We start from the raw sequence: 20,078 nt of genomic DNA on the forward strand, positions 1-20,078 counted from the left end.
CACTTAGTAAGCCACATTTTGCACAGTTAACTGCCCCCCCATCTTAGAAAGCTTATAGGGAGAGAAGAAAGCCCTGTGCCGAGTACAAAGATGATTCCTCCTTAATGAGGTAGTTTTACCTGCCTTAAAAAATGTACGCATCAATGCTTCCAACCTTACTTGTACTTGACCCAGGGAGTCTGGTAGGTTAAAGTCACCATCCAATGTACCCCAATACCAGCTTGATACCTTCTTCAAACTCCAATGATTTTTTATTAAATCGTCCTCTAGCTGATTTGCAGACCCAAGACTGACTGTGGCCCTCTGTGTCCAATTTTTTAATTGAATGTACTTCAACCTAGAAAGATTTCCTCTTGTTCGTTCCATAAGTTCTTTCTAAGATAGTAGAGAGACGTCCCTAACTAGGTCCCTCCAAAATTCGACCTCTGCTTTCTTAAGAGGCAAAACCAATACATCTATTAAACACTCTGGGCACCCAGGGAGTCCCAAACCGGAGCCCATTGATTATAATACTCTATTTTTGCTACTTGCCGCAACTTGTACCAGGCTTTAGCTGCATCTTGTAGTATTTTTAATCTCACTTTTTTGAAAAATTTATGATCGCTGAATTTATCTAAAAAAATATTTTACTCCACCTTTTTCTGTGGCTACCATAAATTTAAACATCTCTCCAATCGCTGAACGGTCCGGGAATGAAGAATAGCATTCTAACATTCTTAAGGTGAAATGTCCACGCATAGTAATGTATGTCAGGAAGTGTAAGGCCCCCCTTTTCTTTTCTTCTGTGCAATTTCGTACATGAAATGCTGGGGCCTTTTTGAGCCCAGATAAAAGAGTTTATTTCTGTTGAAGTGACCAGGGTTGTTTTATCCATTTGTAGAGGGATAGAGTTACAAATGAAATTCAGCTTAGGTAAAATTATCAATTTTGACCAGATTGACTCTTCCGATAATTGTAAGAGGAAGGTGTGCCCATCCTTGCATTAGCTTACTACACTTTGTTACTACTATCTTAATATTATCCGTCACTATTTGTTCCAAATTCTGCACAATTGATAGCCCTAAATACCTCATTGATTCTGTAATCTGCCAGTTATCACCCTTCAAGTTCTGTTTTATCGGGGTTGACATAATAACACGAGATCTTTCCAAATTCTTCTGAAATATTCAATACAGTAGGTAACGCTATAGATAAGTTAGAGGTATAAACTAAAAGGTCGTTGGCATATAAAGCAACTTTCTTCACCCACCGCTTGCAACTAAAGGGAGGGATTATGGGATTCTTCCTAATCCTTCTAGCGAAAGGTTCTATGTATAAATAGAACAACAGGGAGGGAAGTGGGCAACGCTGTCTAGTACCCCTAGTGACCCTTAAGGAGTCAGTTAGTTTCCATTTACCAGTACCCTAGCCTCTGGCACATGATAAATTGAACAAATTGCCCGGCAGAATTTAGTACCTAAGTTATTTCATTTAAGGATCATATTTAAGTAATTCCAATTGACTTGGTCAAAAGCCTTCATCGCATCCAGAGCTATAAGAGGCAGGGGTTCTTGGTATGCAGTAGCTAAATCAATAGCGCCAATTAAATTAAATGTTTGTTCATGCAGTAATCTATTTTGAATAAAGCTTGTTTGGTCCGGGCGACCCAAGTCGCTTATCACCCCTCCAATCTATTTGCTGATATTTTAGCAAATAACTTATAATCGCTATTTAACAAAGATATTGGTCTTTAGGATTTACATTTCGTTAGGGTTTTCCCTGGCTTTAAAATAAGAGAGATAGTTGCCTTATGCCAGGAAGCAGGCAATGGGACTCCTTCTTCAAATATTTCTGAAAATAATTGTGAGATTACCGGAACTATGGAGTCGCCCAAAGCTTTATAAAATTCAACAAGGATGCCATCTGGTCCCACCGCTTCCCCCCTCTTACTCTCTTTTAAAACTGCTCTTATTTCCCCCTGAGTAATAGATCTAGTCAGCTGAGTCTGCTTGTGTAAAACGGGGGAGTGGGTCCATATCCAACCAATCACTAACTGCATCATCTCATACTTCCCTCTCCTCTGTATAGAGTTGTCGGAAAAAGTTTTGAAAAGCCTCTTCTATACCGTCAGGTCCTAGAAAATCACACACTAACCGATTTATATATGCAAAATACAACAAACTGTAAAAGCTTTCACAGATGAAAGCGGATGACCATTTAGGACAGATAGATAAGGAAAACTTAGAGAAAGCATTAGCCATGGTCGATAATGTCCACTAGGATTTACACATTAGACAACATTGTGTCCTCTGCAATTAACATCATTCAGCATCCCAGGATTGTCACAACTGGAATGCCCCCTACCACCACAGGGTCTAAATGTAGTTTATATTATGACCCTTGCCTGGTTTGGGCAGCAGCTCTTGTCTGTGTCCTGGAGAAAGAAGCTAACTTCTTGCATATCATTCTGATGATGTTCATAGGACTTTTGTCCCAAGACTTAGCTGCACATATCATTAGAAATATATTCTTACAAAATGTAAAACACAAAATGCCATGTAAAGAGACTATCTCATTAACACCATGCACATCAGTATAACAGTCAGGTTTCTTATTACTTTTGTACAAATTTATTCTAGAGGAATAGCTAATGATAAAGCAAATGGTAAAATCATATGTAAATTAATGATCTATTGCTTCAAAATAGGTTTCAAACTATAAAATTATCTAAAAGCTAATGCCATATGAAGGCCTCTGCTTCACAGTATTATTGTTATATGGTTAGTCCAAGCCATTAATCATTACTCGTACATGGCTCTGAACAAAGGCATAGCTTCTCTTCTCCACTGCAAAGTGAGCTACAACAATATCTCAACCAACAGAACATGGAATCTCACCTGTACTGTAATCCTTATGAGCCAGGGCATTACGTACACCATGCCACAGAAGAGTAATTTCTTCATCAGTTGGTGTTCTATCAAGACGCAGTCCATTTTCTCCATATATTGGGCCCCTTTTAGGAGGAGTTGCTGGACTATCTTTTTGGGCAACTGTTTGAATGGTATTGACAGTTACCAGTGTCTTTGATACTGTCTCATATGCAGGTGCACTGTAGGAAGGTGGAGATGGTATTGCAATGACTGAGTTGTTACTGTACATGGCATTGTGTGAGGATGAATTGTTTTCTGGTTTGCCTTTATTAGAATATTGATTGTACAACACAGTATCTCGTGCATCCAAATAATCAGCTTGAGGTGACTGGTAGACTGTGTCTGTCACATTTTGTCCAGCTCTGTTGTCTGAAACTGGTTTGGGTGGCGGGTGGGGCATGATCAGTTTACCTTGAGTTTTTATCACTTTGTTGGCCTCGATGGCTGATTGTGGTCGTATCACTGTACCTTTTCTAGTCTTGTATCCAGAATCAGTTGGAGTTTTAGCAGATTTAGGCCTTCGGACGACCTTTGTTTTACCTTTGGGTGTGTTATTTTTCTGGCTTTCACTATTGTTGCCAGATGTGGTTCCGTTTTCTCCTTTGGATGACAACCATGCCTGCTTTGCGAAATGGTAGCCTGTGGAAATGACAGGAACTGACATATGTTCTGGTACCATAACAGCTGTCATCTGGGCAAGTTTTGAAAAATATTCTTGATTGTTTGAACCCCCACAGTTTGCACCTGTGGTCACACTTTTTAAGTTCATGTTATCTGAATGTCCTTTTGTTTCATAGTGGGAAGTCTGTGTCTCCGAAATTCCGCTAACATTGCTTTTGCAAGCATTCTCTTCATCTTCTGCCATGAGGTTGTCCAGTTCATCAAACCACCTCAGTTTTCTGCTGCCCTTCTGGTTTTCTGTGTCTTTTCCTTTAACTTTTGTTAGCTCCAAACTATCTCTGATACCAGCTTGATTTTGGTTAGCAAACCTAACACCTCTACTGATAAGCAGTGCCTGGGAGTAACCATTTTCATACTTGGAGCATTTTTTTAAGATACCTTTCAACAAATTGGTCCCTTCACTCTCCTCAATGTTTCTGTGTTTATGTTGCTCTCTCAATAAATCAACATTGAAAGCAGCATGAAACGAGGATGCCACTGTTGTTTTGGCATTTTCCTTTTGATCTTTCCTATCTATTTCATTATTATAGTTCAACATCATGTGAGATCTAGCTGTAACTCGTGAAGAGGAAGACATGTTATTATTGCTCTTCTCACTTAGGGTCTGGTCAGTAGGCAATGAGTGGCAAACAATATTGTTTTCGTTAGCAGCATCATCTAGCTCATAAACAATTGCAGTAGAATTCACATCCTTTGGTGGTTTACGTTCTTGTGTGTAATTAGTTGAGTTTACACTGGGATATGAGCCAGAAGAAGGATGGTGTTCTCTAGAAGGCATTGTTGGTGTCTCTATGCCCTGGTCTGTAGGCAAGGATGTTGACCTTGAAGGATGCATATTTTCAGACGAATCCTCGTGTGTACAAACCTGAATTGTTTGCCTTGGAGCAGGATCAGGAGTGACCCAAGCATTGGTGGTTTTTCGTGCATGGCTACCACCACCCAACAGTTTCTCTCTGCTCACCATTTCAAAAGCAGGTGATTGAGATACCCAGGTGTTGGTTTTTGGTAAGACCTTTTCCTCTTTTTCATTGTGTGACCAAGCACTGTTGTTATTTTCTGAAGCTGGTGTAGTACGTGAGACATACAGATCGGTCTTGGTTTTCTCACTATTTACATTTGATTTTTCATTACGGTTTTTTAAGTGTTCGTCTTTGGGATTGAACATGTTCTTGTCTGACACTTCATTTGGAGGTGTCAAACCATTGTTCTGGTAGTCTAAATTTTGAAGCCACTTGCTCACCTGCTCGTTCTTAGTAAGCCCCTCCCCCGCTGCACGAAGGTGAGATGGTTTAGCCGACTGTGGCCTTTGTGGTTTGTAGGATGAAGAGTTTTCTTGTGCTGCAATTGAAGGTTCTGCAACCTTCGCCCTGACATGTTGCTCTTCTTCTCCATCTTCAAGACTATCTACACTTGACAGGCTTTCTGAATGAGTTAAATGATTAATCTGTTGGTTGAATTCCTGAAAAAGAACAGAAAAACACTTTATTCAGCCTGCAATAATTATAGTTTTATAGCTAGATTATTTGCGAGGGGCACTATTACAGGTACTAAACCATGTGATTCAAGTCATGTTATTTCAAACATACGAGTGTCAGCTCACCTTTCCAGAACAGGCTCATTGATATAGAACTCTGCTACAATTTCTCCACCAGTTGCCTAGATAGTAAAATATATCTTCATGACAAGTCCAGTGCATTGAGATCATAGTCCTGACTTCACTATCAACTACAGAGAACGTATATTACTTAACCCCTCATTAAGAGTGACCTATTAATTCTGGGTTGAGCTGGTAACAACAGTTGCCAGCCCTATTGTAAATACGGGATCTGAGTAAACGTTGCTAAAATCAGCCAAAATCTCTGGGTGAAAATCTGGCTCTAAATAAAATGAGCTGGGTAATCGGGCACAGAATTACTGATTCCTGCTGTAATTCCTCATTTTTTAGTTGACCGCCAGAGTCCAACTGATAATGAGGTGGATTTTCTGCACATCCGGAGTTACTTGTACACTGGTTATAAGTAACTTCAGGGGTATGTGCAGGTGGCTGGCCTGGTTTGTAGTGGGTACCTAAGGTACTAACACCTTATACCAGGTCCAGTTATCCCTTATTAGTGAAATGTTGTCAGTGCCTAGAAGCCAGGCTCTCTTGGGGTAGTGTGGATGAGCAGCCAAGGCCTAACTAGGAGACGTGCAAAGCTCATGCAATACCACCGTAGTCACATAGTACTCACACACATGATAGAAAATACTCAGTGTTACGAAAATAAAGGAACTTTATTTTGGTGACACAAAGGCCAAAAATACCTTAGAGACTATACTCCCTTAGGAGGTAAGTAATATACACAGTATATACACTCAGTATATAGACTAGAATGTCAAAATAGCTGTAAAATCAGTTAGAAAACTGCAAATAGTGAAAATCACAATAGTTAGAAATGGGCCTGGGGGAACACAAACAAAATTCTAAAATAGTGGAATGCGAAAGTCGGTTTCCCACCTAGGCAAGTGTAGTGTGTAGAGGGGCACTGGGAGTGTTAGAAAACACCAAAGGTAAGTAATAGAACCCACCCCAGAGCCCAGGAAAGCAGGAGTAAATAAGAGTGACTTTCCTAGAACACACAAGAACATGTGATAGAAGATTTTGCAAGAACCAGAAGAGACTGGAAGACACCAACATTGGATTCCTGGACCTGAAGACCTGTGGAAGAAGGGGACCAAGTCCAAGAAGCACTGAAGAGTCCAGGGAGAACATGAGCCCCAGCTAAGCCGGATGAAGGTGCAAAAGAAGAACCACTGGTGAAGGAGAACAGTCAGTACTGCACCCAAGCTGGATGGATGATTGCAGTCTGGTTTGCGTTGCTGGATTCCGTCAATAAGCCTTGGCACAGCTCGTGATTAGCAGAAAATGGCGCTTCCCGGGACCATGAGGGACCTGGTGGCCTCTACCCAGGAGGAGGAGACAAAGGGGGCTCTCTTTCTGGGACAAAGAAGATGCAAAAGGCGGCCCACGCAGCACTACACAAAGGGATCCCACACCGCCAGAGAACCATGCAGGAGGCTATGCATCACAGGAAGAAGTGCTGGGGGCCGGAGCTGCATGGTGCACGGAGAACTTCATGGAAGGATGCCAACAAGACTTGGCAACTGCAAAACACGTGGTGCATGGGGGTACTATCCTGTGCGGGGAGACAAGCTCTTACCTCCACCAAAGTTGGACATCTGGACCTCAGGACTATTGGGACCACTTCAGTCCACCACCCGTGTTGCTGGATCCATGCACTTCTTCAGGAGAGGGGGCCCCAAGCCACCAGTCGTCGCTGCAGAGGGGTGCCTGCTGAAGCAGGGAAGTGACTCCTTCACTTCAAGGGAGATTCCTTTGTTCTTCTGGTGATGGCTAAAGACAGGCAGTCCTCGGAGGATGCATGACCTGGAAACAGTTGCTGGCAGGACCTTAAGATACAATGTGGCAGAAGTTGTCTTTGCTTCTTTTTTGCAGTTTTAGAATTCCTGGAGGGTCCAGATGCAGTATCTTCGGTAAGAAGGTGAAGTAAAGGATGCACAGGATTCCTACTGCAGTCTTGCAATCCGAATCTGAAGAACCACCCAAGAGAGAGACCCTAAATAGCCCTGAAAGGGAGATTGGACAGCTAACAGCTAAGCACCTATCAGGGGAGGGCTCTGACGTCACCTGCTGGCACTGGCCACTCAGATGCTCCCAGAGTGCCCTGCCAACTTGGAATCCAAGATGGGAAAACCCAGGGACACTCTGGAGGAGTTCTGAGCACCACTCCTGGGGTGGTAATGGACAGGGGAGTTTTCACTCCCCTTTCCTTTGTCCAGTTTTGTGCCAGAGGAGGGACTGGGGGTCCCTGAACCGATGTAGACTGGGTTATGTAAGGAGGGCACCATCTGTGCCCTTTCCAGAGGCTCTGGGAGGCTACCCCTCCCATGCCCGTAACACCTATGTCCAAGGGGAGAGGCTGTGAAAAGGTGCATGCACCATTTCACACACGCTGCAATGGCAGTCCTGTAGAAGCCTTTGCATGGGCACCCTATGGGTGGCAAAAGAAATGCTGCAGCCCATAGGGTCCCCTGGAATCCAATACCCTGGGTACCTAAGTACCATATACTAGGGACTTATAAGGGGTGACCAGTATGCCAATTTTGGGTGAAATACTGGGTTTGCAGTAGGCAATGACAAAATTTAGAGGAGAGAGAGCATAAGCACTGGGGTCTTCATTAGCAGGATCCCAGTGACACAGTCAAACACACTGACATCAGGCAGAAATTGGAGGTAACATGCCAAAAATAGGGTACTTTACTACAGTTTCTAACATCTGTCTCATTTACCAGGCCACTCATGGCGGCCATACTGATAACAATGGAAAAGACTTATTTACACTGTGTTATCTTTTAAATTTCAGGGTTTCTGAACCATGGGGCTCTCAGTTTCTCCCTCACTCTTGCATTAACACAGAACTCTAGCAATATTAGTCAATAAATATTACACCTCACAAAAAGATGAGGCATTTCAACTGTGATTTCGGTAATATCAACACTTCTATGAATTAAAAATTGTCTGCCGCCAACAGAAAGTATTGTAGGAAGGGACTTTTTCTCGTACCACCAACACATGATAGATTAACAGTCTGTCAGGATACCTCAATTCGATTTCCTCAGAAGCAGAAGATAACTCCTCAGTCCCGACCCGAGCTACTCACAACGAATATTAATCCTTCGTGCTGAGTACCCCGGAGGGGGAAAGGGAAATGGGATGGTAGAGAGACTGCCACAGAGATGATGAACGCCAATACTCAGTCTGCCTCTTCACATCTAAGATTGGATACAGCACCTGCAAGAGTCACAGTCGCAATTACTAGGGACATACAACATCAGTTTTTCACTTTCTACTCTCAACACTTAATTCTCTTTAATTCTATTATTTCTTCACTCACCCTGAGTTCTCTGTAGCCTTGCTTCTCTCTATAAATGATAGCTCTTCTTAAAAAAAATGCTTATTACTGATTCTGGAAGAACTTCTCAACCTTTGTTAGAGATTAGTTTTATGTTGCTATATATATATATATATATATATATATATATATATAGTTGGTGATAATGCGTTCTTCAAAATCAGCTGATGTTATTTAATTTCTCCTGTCTTAGTGACTTCTGTCAATACTTGTATTTGTAAATGCTTGTTTATTAAAGTTCGTTTCTCCTTTCTTACTTTGACATTTGTTGATAACTTGTATTTGTAAATGCTTGTTTATTACAGTTAGTTTCTCCTTCCTTACTTCGACATCTGTCGATAACTTGTAGTTGTAAATGCTTGTTTATTTAAGTTCGTTTCTCTTTTAAACTCTATTTTGGTTTATTACCATTGAATTTGTAAATGCTTATTTGTTAACAGTTCGTTTCTCCTTTAAACTTGGCCTTCGTTTATAACCTTGACATTTGTAGATACTTGCTCTTTTAAAGTTCGTTTTTTCTTTGACTTTAATATCTTAAACAAGAACCTTGTAAACATAAGGTTAATTCATATATTAACTCTGTAGCCTTGCCGTCTTCCACGGGAACAGTCTACTATCAAACTCTTTGAATAAACCTTGACAATATTTATCCGTTTTCTGTAATATAATCTTCAAATGTAATTTTACCTCACAGAAGTTTCTGTTCTGAAGCGCGCTCTCTCTCCACACAGCTGATTCCTGTCAGACCTCAGTTGAAGTGCAAAGCTTCCAGCTGGAGAGCTCGTAACCTAGCAACCAACCGATTGCAAGACTAGAACTGTAACTAACCTTCAGGACTCACAGCGGCCATCTTGGATCTTCTCTTCTTGATTCTTCCTTTGAAATAAGCGTAAGATTACTCTGCAAACCTTCTTCCAGTTTGGGCTTTGCTGTCTCCACCGAGGATATCTCTTTGCTTTTCTGATGCACTTCCTTGATTTGACTTGGCAAGTTTGTGTGGTCATGACACAGTCAGGGAAGTGGAGTCCGCACAGACATAATAAGCCTCAGTGAACATAATGGGTTTTGCCACAGTAGCTGCTATAAAAACATTCTTAAACAAATAAATTATTTTTTTGAAACCCCTAAACAGCGAACCACCAAGCTGATTCAAACTAAAAGTCAACTTTCCATGTAATGAGACAACACAGATGGTGTTAAAATTTGCAAAGATATTAGGGATGAAGAATAATTTAGACAGAAGCACTATAAGAACATAACACAAATATATTAGAATCAGCAGACATGAAATAAGCTTCACACTGTTAGCCCCAATCTAGAAAAATCCCCATTTCAGATTAGAAAATGAGTTACTTACCTGTAACTGTAGTTCTCCGGTATTGGTATCTTTCATAGATTCACATGCTTGAATCATTCCCCCTTGTCGAAGTGAAATACCATAATCAAGTAGTGTGTGTCATTATCATAGACCATAATGGTAATGAACAGTCAATTAAAGAGCCTGTCTCTGTCCTTTTAACAAAAAGGAACCAAACTCCAGCCAATCAGGCTACAGCACCCTCTAGAATAGAAGCACAAGTGAGAATAATAATAATAATCCCGAGCTATAAGGGGAGCCTCTCTGGGGAGGAGGATGGGTCGCATGTATATCTATGAAAGATACTAATGCTGCAGAAGAACGAGTTACTTACCTTCGGTAAAGACTTTTCTGGTGGATACATTAGCTACCTGTGGATTCCTCACCTAATGATTCCTCACCTAATGAATACTCCCATGGCGCCAGCATTCGACGGAAATCTTCCTAGCTTCTGCACGTCGACGAGGACGTCACAGTTGCCCACGCGACGCCGTCTGACGTCATACAGGCAATAAGAGGTCCTCGCCGACGTCAGTACCAACATTTTTTACGTGCCTGAGAACAATAATCCAATGCAATGAAAGATAAAGGCAACATCTCATAACATTGTAAACTACACATCTTTGCAAGAAGATGGCTATAGATTTAATAAAACCTCTTTTTTTTTTTTTAAACAATACATATATATACTAAATATGTTTATACAAAAATAAATATATACAAATATCCATATATACATAATCTATTGCAGTCCTAAAGACCAAGAGAGCACACCCAAGGATTACTTGGTAAGACCAAAAAGGCAACGGGGAGGCGGGTGGGACCGTGAGGAATCCACAGGTAGCTAATGTACCCACCAGAAAAGTCGTTACCAAAGGTAAGTAACTCGTTCTTCTGATGGATACAACTACCTGTGGATTCCTCACCTAATGAATAGAGTCCCAAAGCAGTACTGCGCCCGGAGGTGGGTGCCTGAATGGTCAAACCAAGAAATCCTGCAGCACTGACCGTGCAAAATGGCCGTCCCTTCTAACCTCAGAGTCCAAGCAGTAATGTTTCGCAAAAGTGTGAAGGGACGACCAAGTTGCGGCCTTGCAGATGTCGACCACAGGAACACCCCTAGCCAAGGCCGAAGTGTCCGACTTAGCCCTGGTGGAATGAGCTCTAATACCATCAGGAGGATCCTTCTTTGCTAAAGAGTAACAAATTTTAATGCAAAGAACAACCCACCTGGAGAGTGTTCTCTTGTGGACTGCCTTTCCTCTCCTCTTGCCCACGTATCCGATGAAAAGCTGATCATCCAGCCTGAAATCCTTTGTTCTGTCTATGAAGAAGCTTAACGCCCTCTTTGGGTCCAAGCGATGAAGTCTTTCTTCTTCCTTTGAAGGATGAGGCGGAGGATGGAACGTGGACAGAGTAATTGTCTGGGCCAAATGAAAGGGTGAAACAACCTTTGGAAGGAAAGCAGCCTTGGTCCTCAACACCACCTTATCCCCATAAAAAGTTGTATAAGGGGGTTTTACCGATAAAGCCTGCAACTCACTCACTCTCCTTGCAGATGTTATGGCCACCAGGAAAACTGTTTTAATAACTAAGAACCTTAAGGGGCAAGAATGCATAGGCTCAAAAGGGGACCCCATAAGGAAAGTCAGGACCAAGGACAAATCCCATTGAGGTATAACAAAGGGTTTTGGAGGGTATTTATTCATAAGGCTCTTCAAGAATCTAAGTACTATAGGAGATTTAAATAACGATGGTTGGTCTGGAAGACAAATGAAGGCTGACAAGGCAGACAAGTAACCTTTAATAGTAGCCACTGCACAACCTTTCTGCGCTAAAGACAAAGCAAAAGATAAAACATCTGACATAAGAGCACGTAAGGGATCAATCTGTCTCTCCCCACACCATACCACAAATTTAGACCACCTATTAGCGTAGATAGTTTTAGTGGAGTGTTGCCTGGCCGCTAAGATAACATCCACTACATCAGGTGGGAGAGAGAAGGAACTCAGGTTGCCCCATTCAATCTCCAGGCATGAAGGTGCAGGCTCTGGAGGTTGGGGTGTAAAACCTGCCCCTGCGACTCCGAGAGGAGGTCTGCCCTGAGATGGAGACGGAGCGGAGGGCACATTGAGAGTTGAAGAAGGTCGGAATACCACACCCTCCTTGGCCAATCCGGAGCTATTAAAATGACTTGGGCCCGGTCTTGGCGAATTTTCCTCAATACTCGAGGAATCAAGGGTATGGGGGAAACGCGTAAAGCAACTGGTCGCACCAGGTTCTCTGAAACGCATCTCCCAACGCCCCCTGCACCGGATACTGGAGGCTGCAGAATAACGGACAGTGCGAGTTCTCCCGGGTGGCAAACAGATCTATCCGAGGAACCCCCCACAACTGGAAGATCAGACGGACTTGATCTGGATGGAGACGCCACTCGTGGTCGGCCGAGAAATGGCGACTGAGACTGTCCGCACGTACATTCAAGACTCCGGCCAGATGATTTGCTACCAAGCAAATCTGATGGTCCTTTACCCAGGACCATAGTCAAAGAGCTTCTCTGCAGAGAAGGTACGACCCTACTCCTCCCTGCTTGTTTATATACCACATCGCGGTAGTATTGTCCGTCAGGACCTGAACCGACTGACCGCAAAGGGATGGGAGGAAGGCCTTAAGAGCCAGACGTACAGCCCGCAACTCCAACAGATTGATATGAAAAATCTGTTCCTCTGGAGACCAAAGCCCTTTGATCTCCAGATCCCCCAGATGAGCTCCCCACCCTAGAGTGGAAGCATCCGTTATGACCGTGATCACTGGTGGCGACTGCGTGAACGGCCTTCCTTGAGAAAGATTGTCGTCCGCAATCCACCACTTCAAGTCCGTAGCAGCATCTCTGGAGATCTTGACAGAACCTTCGAAATCTCCTTTGTGTTGAGACCACTGCCTTCGGAGGCACCACTGAAGAGCCCTCATGTGCCAGCGAGCATGCGTGACCAACAGTATGCAGGAGGCAAACAGGCCGAGCAGACGAAGGACCTTGAGGACGACTGCTCCACTTCGAAACATTGGAATCAACTCCTGAATATCTTGAATCCGCTGAGGCGGAGGAAAGGCTCGATCCAATGTTGTATCCAGTACTGCCCCTATGAACAGGAGGCGTTGAGAGGGCTCTAGGTGAGACTTGGGCACATTCACCAAAAAGCCCAGATTGAACAACAACTGGGTTGTCGACTGCAGATGGTGCAACACAAGCTCCGGGGACTTGGCTTTGATCAACCAGTCGTCTAGGTAAGGAAATACTGCTATCCCCTTCCTCCTGAGCTCTGCCGCAACCACCGACATCACCTTCATGAAGACTCGAGGTACTGAAGTAAGACCAAACGGGAGGACCGCAAACTGATAGTGCTGCGACCCCACCACAAAACGGAGATACTTCCTGTGCGACTTGAGAATCGGGATGTGAAAGTAAGCATCCTGCAAGTCGACAGACACCATCCAATCTCCCTTGTTCAACGCCAAAAGCACCTGAGCTAGGGTCAGCATCTTGAACTTTTCCTGTTTGAAGAACCAATTCAAAATCCTCAGGTCCAGGATTGGTCGCAATCGACCATCCTTCTTGGGAATCAGGAAGTACCTTGAGTAACAACCTTGACCCTTTTCCTGCTCTGGAACCAACTCCACCGTGCCCTTTGAAAGGAGGACTGAACCTCCTGCTCTAACAACAGGAGGTGTTCTTTCGAACAATAAGATGGGCGGGGCGGGATGGGGGGCGGAAACTCCCAAAAGGGAAGGGTGTAGCCTTTTCCCACAATGCTGGTAACCCAGGTGTCTGATGTGATAACTTCCCTCTTGTGAAGAAAATGCAGTAACCTTCCCCCTACAGGAGAGGAGTGAGTGGGAATTGGTGGAAGCCTAAGGCTGCTTCCCCTGCTGCACCCCTCCAGAGGACGAGGAAGAGGCAGAGTGCTGCTGAGAGGCTCCCCTGGTTCGGACCCTACCCCTCCCTCTAATTGATCTAAAGGTGAGAGAGGAGGTAGGTTGTTGGAATCTCCCCCGAAAGGAAGAGGAGGATGAGCCACGACCAAATCCTCGAAACCTCCTAAAAAAACCTGGAGGAGGCAGAAGAAGCGGCTTGCAGTCCTAATGACTTGGCCGTGGCCCTGCTTTCTTTAAACCTCTCCAAGGCCGAATCCGCTTTGGCACCAAAAAGTTTGTCCCCATCAAACGGGAGGTCCAACAGGGTTGACTGCACGTCCGAAGAAAACCCTGAGTTGCGAAGCCAAGCCTGTCTCCTCGCAACCACCGCCGTGCCCATTGCTCTAGCCACTGAGTCAGTTGTATCCAACCCAGATTGGATAACCTGGGTTGCAGCAGCCTGAGCATACGACACGATATTCAAGAGTCCTTGAGGAAGCTCCGTATGCGATGATGTTATCTCGTCCATAAGAGCATAGATGTACCTCCCCAAGATACATGTAGTGTTGGTGGACTTCAGCGCCATGCTACAAGACTAAAATAATTTCTTCGACTGTGAGTCCAACTTTTTAGAGTCTCTGTCCCCCGGCACTGTTGGAAAAGATCCAGGCGCAGATCTAGCAAAGCAGGAAGCCTGGACCACCAAGCTCTCCGGCTTAGGGTGTCTGGACAGAAAGCCAGGGTCAGATGGTGCAGCCCGATACCTCCTGGCCACAGATCTATTAGCAGCCGAGGAAGATACCGGCTTCTTCCAGACCTCCAATGCCGGTTCAAGCAAAGCCTTGTTGAATGGTAAAAGAGGCTCTGCCGCAGTAGAGGCCGGATGCAGGACCTCAGTCAGTAAATTTTGTTTCGCCTCAGCCACCGCCAAAGGCAGTTCAAGGAAGTTAGCCGCCTTCCTTACTACAGCATGAAAAGTGGCTGCCTCCTCAGTATACTCCCCTGGAGATGACAAGTCCCACTCAGGGGAAGTATCAAGGACACTAGCTGTATCCAGTCCATGAAGACCTTCAGAATCCTCAATTTCACCTTCTTCCAGGACCCGTTGATATTCCTGTTCCTCCAAGAGACGGAGAGCACGTCTCCTAGAATGTAACCTTTCCTCAATACGCGGCGTCGACATGGTGTCTGCCGAAGTCGAGGAACGGCGCCGATCGCCGGATCGATCCGACGCCATGTCAGGCGCCACAGGAAGCTTCGACGCCGAGCTAGGAGCCGGATGAAGAGAGGTGCGTCTCGGAGTCTCAGATGGTCCTGACGGGGTCACTGGTCGAAACCCCGAAGACGATGGAGCTGAAGCCTTTGGGGCCGAAACCCCTGGAGCCACCGGAGCCGACACCGGCGACGAGCCCACATTCCCCAAGGGGAGAAAGGGCATGAAGGGTGTGGGCCGGAGCACCCAAGCTGAATGCCAACGGGCCCGAAGGACCAGTCGGAGCACTGCCTGGAGCCATCTGTTGGAAGATGGTGAACATCGCATTTAAAAATGAGGTATTATCGGCTCCAGGGGCCGGGAAAGCCGGATACTGGGGTGCCTGGATCGAAGGCGACCCCGACGCCGGCCTCGACATCTGCGACGCCGGAGAGAACACCTGAGGCCGTGGCACCTCAACCACTGAAGACGTCTGCCCAGGCGAAGTCGGCGAAGCCGGAGAAGGCAACGGCGTCGATGGATGTGGAGTGACTGTGGGACTGACCTCCCAAGTCTTCCGACGCCGAGCCGATGGCGACCTCGATCGAGACCTCTCCTTGCTCGAATGGCGTTGTGAGTCCCGACGGCGCCGGGATTCTTGATGACGCCGATGAGACCTCGGCGAGGAGGACTTTCTATGATGCCTCTTCTCCTTTCTCTTCGACTTCGCCATGAAGAGTTTGGCTTCACGCTCCTTCAGGGTTTTTTCGGATTCATGTGTTGGCATGAACAACATGTAGCTACGTCGTGGTCGGAACTTAAGCACCACAAGCAGTCCGAATGTGGGTCTGTAACGGACATCTTGCCCCCACACTCCCGACAGGGCTTGAAACCAGACTTCCTCTGAGACATAGTAACCTCAGAGAAAAAACACGCAGCAGAAAAACACACTGTAACTTCGAAAGCAACAGTAGCTCCCTCGAAGATAACCGTTTCGAATGGCACGGAAAAAAGGGAACTGACGTCGGCATGTCGGCGAGGACCTCTTATTGCCTGTATGACGTCAGACGGCATTGCGTGGGCAACTGTGACGTCCTCGTCGACGTGCAGAAGCTAGGAAGAAGATTTTCGTCGAATGCTGGCGCCATGGGAGTATTCATTAGGTGAGGAATCATTAGGTGAGGAATCCACAGGTAGTTGTATCCATCAGAACTACAGTTACAGATAAGTAACTAATTTCTTCTCCATTATTGGATCTTTCATACATTCACATGCTTGAATAGCAAGCAGTTACTTTGTTTGTATACATTTTATAGCATGAGCACAAATTGCAGATGGTGGGTAACAAAATATAGATAGAAAATGCCCATATGCAATTATATAGACATGTCACATACTTATAATTTGCAGAAATACATAAGCAAACGCATGAAACAAAAAGATGCTCCAGGCAATAATGCTGTGTGGGTGAATGCACATTCTTCCAAGTCACAGCCAACATATTTCCTTCAGAGGCACTCCAGCAAAAAAGGCAGTTGATGTGGAATCCGCCATAGTTGAGTGTGCCTTGGTTTTAGCTGCCAGTGGCTTACCAGCCTTTGGGTGTCAGAACTGGATTGAGGCTGAGAGCCATCAATTGATGGTTACTTTCGTGACTGGTGCACTCTTATGCGTGTGTCCATACAAGACCAACAGTTGTCCAGTCCTCCTGACTTGTTTCATGCAATTTAAGTTGAATTTCAGACATCTTTTTTTATCTAGTATATGCAGAGATCTCTCTGCTGGGGATGTCAGATTTTAGAAGAAAGTTCGTAATATTATAGATTCATTGAGATGAAAATCTGAAGGGACACTGGGGACAAACCTGGGATTGGCTCTGAGAATTACAGAATTGCCCGTAAAGTGCAAGAGAGGGTCTTGAGATGTGAAGGGTTTATATAAATCTCAGGTGGATGAGAGTTCCATATTCTTGAGACAGAATGAGAGTAGGACTATCTTTATGATTCTCTGGAGTTCAATTTGTAAGGCAGTTGCCTGCTCCTGATATTGTCAGCTTTTGTTCGAGAAATTATGGAATATCGTAGTGTAGAGCTTTGTGTGTAAAAGCCTGTATCTCGCTTATCATTTTGGTGGAAGTCAGCGCTAGGAGCAGTACGACCTTCCACGTGGGAAGCTGAGGTCTGCTCTGTGTATGGGTTAGAACAGACCATTCATGAGCTGAGACAGAACTATGTCCAGGTGCCAGTCCGAAGGAGGAGCCCTTACTGGAGGAAAGACTCTGAGCAATCCTTTTATAAATTGTTTAAAGATTCTTCTTGAGCACAATGGGAAGGAATGTGATGAGCATCTATATTTGATATTGCAGAAAGATGCACCTTTCTAGATGCATGAACCAGCCCTGAGTGAGCTAGTGAGAGAAGGTAGATTAGTATCTGCTTAGGTGAAGCCTGTAGAGGATGTAAGTTGGATTTTCTAGCACAATAGGCGGACACGTTTCCATTTGAGCCTGTATGTTTTAGTGTGGCATCTGCCCTTGCCTTTGAGATAATGTCCCTGCAGCCCTGAGGAATATTTAGGCGTTCTAATTCATGGAAGTCAGGAGCTATGCACATATGTGGAGAGAAGGTGGGTCTGGATGAAGGATCTGGCCTTGGCACATCATTAAGAGTGCTCAGGATGGTTGCAGGTAAATGTGGGTGGACTCCGATTGTAGGAGAAGCTCCATGAACCAATGTTGTCTGGGCCACCTGGAGGCTATCAGGATGACATGACACTGCACCACTTTCATTTTGCTGACAACCATTGTATCATAGGTATTGGGGGAAAGGTGTATGCATAGATCCTGAACCATCTGATCCAAAATGCATTCCTCCACGACCCTAGATGCCAACTTGAATAGAACTGGCATTTGTAGCTCTCGCTTGTCACAAAGAGTTCCAGTGCCAGCTTTCCCCAAGGAAAGAAGAACTTGTTGAGCATTGAATGGCTATGACATAGTTGGGTATTTGAGGCAGGAACTTGAGGCCTTTGGAAAGATGGTCTGATTGTGACCACCAACTCAGAGCTGTTATCATGTTTGGCATGATCTTGATTAGATCCTCAAATGATCCATTTATTTGTATCCACCTAATCTGGTTCTTCTTGCAAAGGCCTCATTTTTACATGGGTGAAAGGGACCAGATTTATGGCCGAGAACATCATCCCTAGGAACCACTCGAACAGATGCACTGAAACAGACTTTTCTCATCTTTATGCCAGCATTAGATTGCCGTGTGATCTCAAGCATCCAGATCCTCTCTCGCAGGATATCTGACCATGCACCTTTCCTCTTTCATCTAGGCACCACCAAAGGAAGCCCATGCAGTGCCTCAATGCTTGGTACCTCCAAGACAAAGCTTATACTCAGGCCGTTTGCAAGGACCTGCAGGCATACTTCCAGTGCATTGATGGGTTTGTCAGTTTGACTGCTACCCTATGGGCAGCTAGCAAAGCGATTATCATGGGTTATGCCAAGGAGCGTTTTCAAGCGATGGAACGCGCCCGATCCCTCCACATTACCCAGGAGGAGGCCCATGCCCTCCGACTGAAAAGAGATTTACCTACCAACCTTATAGGTGAGGTCCCTCTGCAGTTGAGCCTTGTTCGCAGAGAGATCCATCTCCACTCGCTAGAGGCTGCAAAACACCTGTGGCATGCCACGACAGCCAGAATCTATGGCTGGGGGGTAATAATGGAAAGCTCCTATAGTGGCTGGCCTCCAACCCGCATGCAAATAGGATCATTCCTGAAACAGTGGTTGACTCTGGAATGGCTTATCGCTCCTCGACTTAGCTAATGAGTTTGTGCACTATTACAGCCGCATCTACATGGCATCCCCCCTTAAAGGATCCCAGCCCAGCCTCTCAATTTCTCAATTTCTTACTGACATGCCCCTCCAGAAGCTGCCCTGCTGGGAGACTCAGATGCTTGACGAGCCATTGATGGCTGGTGAAGTTGGTGCAGTCATCTCTGTGGTTGCCTCTGGGACGACCCATGGCCTGCACGTCTTCAACGCAGAGTATTACACCAAACTTCAAGATATTCTGATTCCTCACCTCTTGGCCCTCTTTTAGGAGGTTGAACAGAGTGGCGCCTTTCAGTTCGAACTGGATGTGGTCACTATAGTAGTCATCCCAAAGAAACAGCACCCTCCACCTCCTGTGCTATCGTCCAATTTCCCTCATTAATGGCAAGGTCGAAATATTTGCCTCTCTGTTGGCCACCCACCTTAAACGTATCCTTTCCACACTCATTTATCCAGATCAGTGCAGCTTTATAACGGCTCGTAGCACATGGCACTGCCTTCGACACCTCCATGTGGCTTTGCTCCTCATAACCTTGGGTACCAGCACCACAGGGCTGGTCCAGGGACCAATATTGTTAGCCTCCTCCCAACCCCTTCCTTTTCTGACTAAACAAGAGTTTTTGTAGTTTTTTTTGTTGGTTGTGATGGCCTTTTTACCCCCTCCCGAAACTAGAAATCATATATTGAGGTTCCTTTGTGTTGTTCCTATGCTCATAGTGACAGCCAACTAATGTGCTTTCTTAAACTCAAGAGGTATGTCAGTGTTCTGCAGAAGGTGACTGGTGCTCCCTTTCAGGCAGCACATTTGCTCCTGCTGTAAGGTAGCGTTGGGCCTCAAACAATGATGAATAGTGTTGAGGCTCGGGAAACAACGAATCATATCTATGATGGTGAAAAGCAACTGCAGGGAATCACAGCCTAGAGTAAACCAGCTTTACAAGTTATATGTAAATAGTCTGCTGGGCGTTCATCAGTCAGGACCTGCCCTGCCAGCAGAATGGAAACTGAAAGTCTTACAGTTCTGATTGGAACATTCTGCATTAAGGATAACAGACAGTGCATGTTTGCTGGTTCATTTACATTTTAGTAAATTCTTAATTCTTCCCCGTTAAGGACATTATCATGTTTAATCTTCATATATTTTTTATTTTTAAGCTAAGGTCGTATATGTATGCCTTGTCGTATAGATTGGAACGTCAGTGGAGTTATT

The 20,078-nt window shown here is 44.9% G+C and overlaps 1 protein-coding gene across 2 annotated transcripts in view; it reads right to left on the bottom strand.

Annotated features, from left to right (window-relative positions):
• Positions 1-20,078, bottom strand: part of CEP126 (centrosomal protein 126) — a 304,423-nt gene that overhangs the window by 183,699 nt on the left and 100,646 nt on the right. For both annotated transcript variants that reach the window (XM_069202376.1, XM_069202377.1), the window contains exon 6: positions 2,877-5,049. In XM_069202376.1, the coding sequence (XP_069058477.1) occupies positions 2,877-5,049 (2,173 nt within the window). The remainder of the gene's footprint in view (positions 1-2,876; positions 5,050-20,078) is intronic.

Source organism: Pleurodeles waltl, chromosome 8 (assembly GCF_031143425.1).
Source record: "Pleurodeles waltl isolate 20211129_DDA chromosome 8, aPleWal1.hap1.20221129, whole genome shotgun sequence".
Taxonomy (NCBI): domain Eukaryota; kingdom Metazoa; phylum Chordata; class Amphibia; order Caudata; family Salamandridae; genus Pleurodeles; species Pleurodeles waltl.